General features: G+C 50.9%; 1 protein-coding gene across 1 annotated transcript in view; it reads right to left on the reverse strand.

The window, feature by feature from the left end:
- Nucleotides 1-1,188: 1,188 nt before the first annotated feature.
- LOC125043039 (serine-aspartate repeat-containing protein I-like) overlaps nt 1,189-1,704 on the reverse strand; it is a 22,019-nt gene continuing 21,503 nt past the window's right edge. Inside the window, exons 3-4 of the mRNA XM_047638992.1 lie at nt 1,241-1,704; nt 1,189-1,197 (exon numbers count right to left, since the gene is read on the reverse strand). The exon at nt 1,241-1,704 is cut by the window's right edge and continues 415 nt beyond it. Of these exons, the coding sequence (XP_047494948.1) occupies nt 1,189-1,197; nt 1,241-1,704 (473 nt within the window). The remainder of the gene's footprint in view (nt 1,198-1,240) is intronic.

Raw genomic sequence — 1,704 nt, forward strand, 5'->3', positions numbered from 1 at the left:
TTTTTTTTTATCTTATCACAGCTATCTAACCTAACTTAACCTTACAACGTCTATCACTTGCTGCCATTACATTTACGCTACCTCACAATTCCTACCACAATTCCTACCACAATTCCTACCACAATTCCTACCACAATTCCTACCACAATTTCTACCACAATTTCTACCCTATTTCTACCACAATTTCTACCGCAATTTACCACAATTCCTACCACAATTCCTACCACAATTCCTACCACAATTCCTACCACAATTTCTACCACAATTCCTACCACAATTTCTACCACAATTTCTACCCTATTTCTACCACAATTTCTACCGCAATTTACCACAATGCCTACCACAATTTCTACCCTATTTCTGTTATCACTGCCACCACTAGCCATCGCCGGTTCTACCATTCATTCCGCCAGTCGTTTTTAATCACTTCTTCGTCTACCACCCTTTCTACCGCCCTGTCGACCACCTAATTCTCTAATCTACTACCGTTTCTACCGCCCCGTCTACTTCCATTTCTGCCACCGTTTCTACCACTAAATCGACCACTTCCTTCTACTTTCTATCATCCTATTTATGCCCACTTCTAAGTCCATCTCTACGTCCCCTTCTACTTCACATCTACGTCCACTTCTACATCCACTTTTGCGTCCATTTCTACGTCCACTTCTGCGTCCACTCCGCGTCCCCTTCTAATCCACTTTTGCGTCCATTTCTACGTCCACTTCTTAGTCCACTTCTGCGTCCACTTCTACGTCCACTTCTACGCCCCCTTCTGCGTCCACTTCTACGTCCCCTTCTACGTCCACTTCTTAGTCCACTTCTACGTCCACTTCTGCGTCCCCTTCTCCTCCACTTCTACGTCCACTTCTACGTCCACTTCTGCGTCCACTTCTACGTCCACTTCTGCGTCCACTTCTACGTCCACTTCTACGCCCCCTTCTGCGTCCACTTCTACGTCCACTTCTCCTCCACTTCTACGTCCACTTCTGTGTCCCCTTCTGCGTCCACTTCTGCGTCCACTTCTACGTCCACTTCTACGCCCCCTTCTCCTCCACTTCTACGTCCACTTCTACGCCCCCTTCTCCTCCACTTCTGCGTCCACTTCTACGTCCACTTCTGCGTCCACTTCTACGTCCACTTCTACGCCCCCTTCTGCGTCCACTTCTGCGTCCACTTCTGCGTCCCCTTCTACGTCCACTTCTGCGTCCATTTCTACGTCCCCTTCTGCGTCCACTTCTACGTCCACTTCTACGCCCCCTTCTGCGTCCACTTCTGCGTCCACTTCTGCGTCCCCTTCTACGCCCCCTTCTGCGTCCACTTCTACGTCCACTTCTACGCCCCCTTCTGCGTCCACTTCTACGTCCACTTCTACGCCCCCTTCTGCGTCCATTTCTACGTCCACTTCTACGCCCCCTTCTGCGTCCACTTCTGCGTCCACTTCTACGTCCCCTTCTGCGTCCACTTCTACGTCCACTTCTACGCCCACTTCTACGCCCCCTTCTGCGTCCACTTCTGCGTCCACTTCTGCGTCCCCTTCTACGTCCACTTCTGCGTCCATTTCTACGTCCCCTTCTGCGTCCACTTCTACGTCCACTTCTACGCCCCCTTCTGCGTCCACTTCTGCGTCCACTTCTGCGTCCCCTTCTACGCCCCCTTCTGCGTCCACTTCTACGTCCACTTCTACGCCCCCTTCTGCGTCCACTT

Source organism: Penaeus chinensis, chromosome 33 (genome assembly GCF_019202785.1).
Source record: "Penaeus chinensis breed Huanghai No. 1 chromosome 33, ASM1920278v2, whole genome shotgun sequence".
Taxonomy (NCBI): Eukaryota; Metazoa; Arthropoda; class Malacostraca; order Decapoda; family Penaeidae; genus Penaeus; species Penaeus chinensis.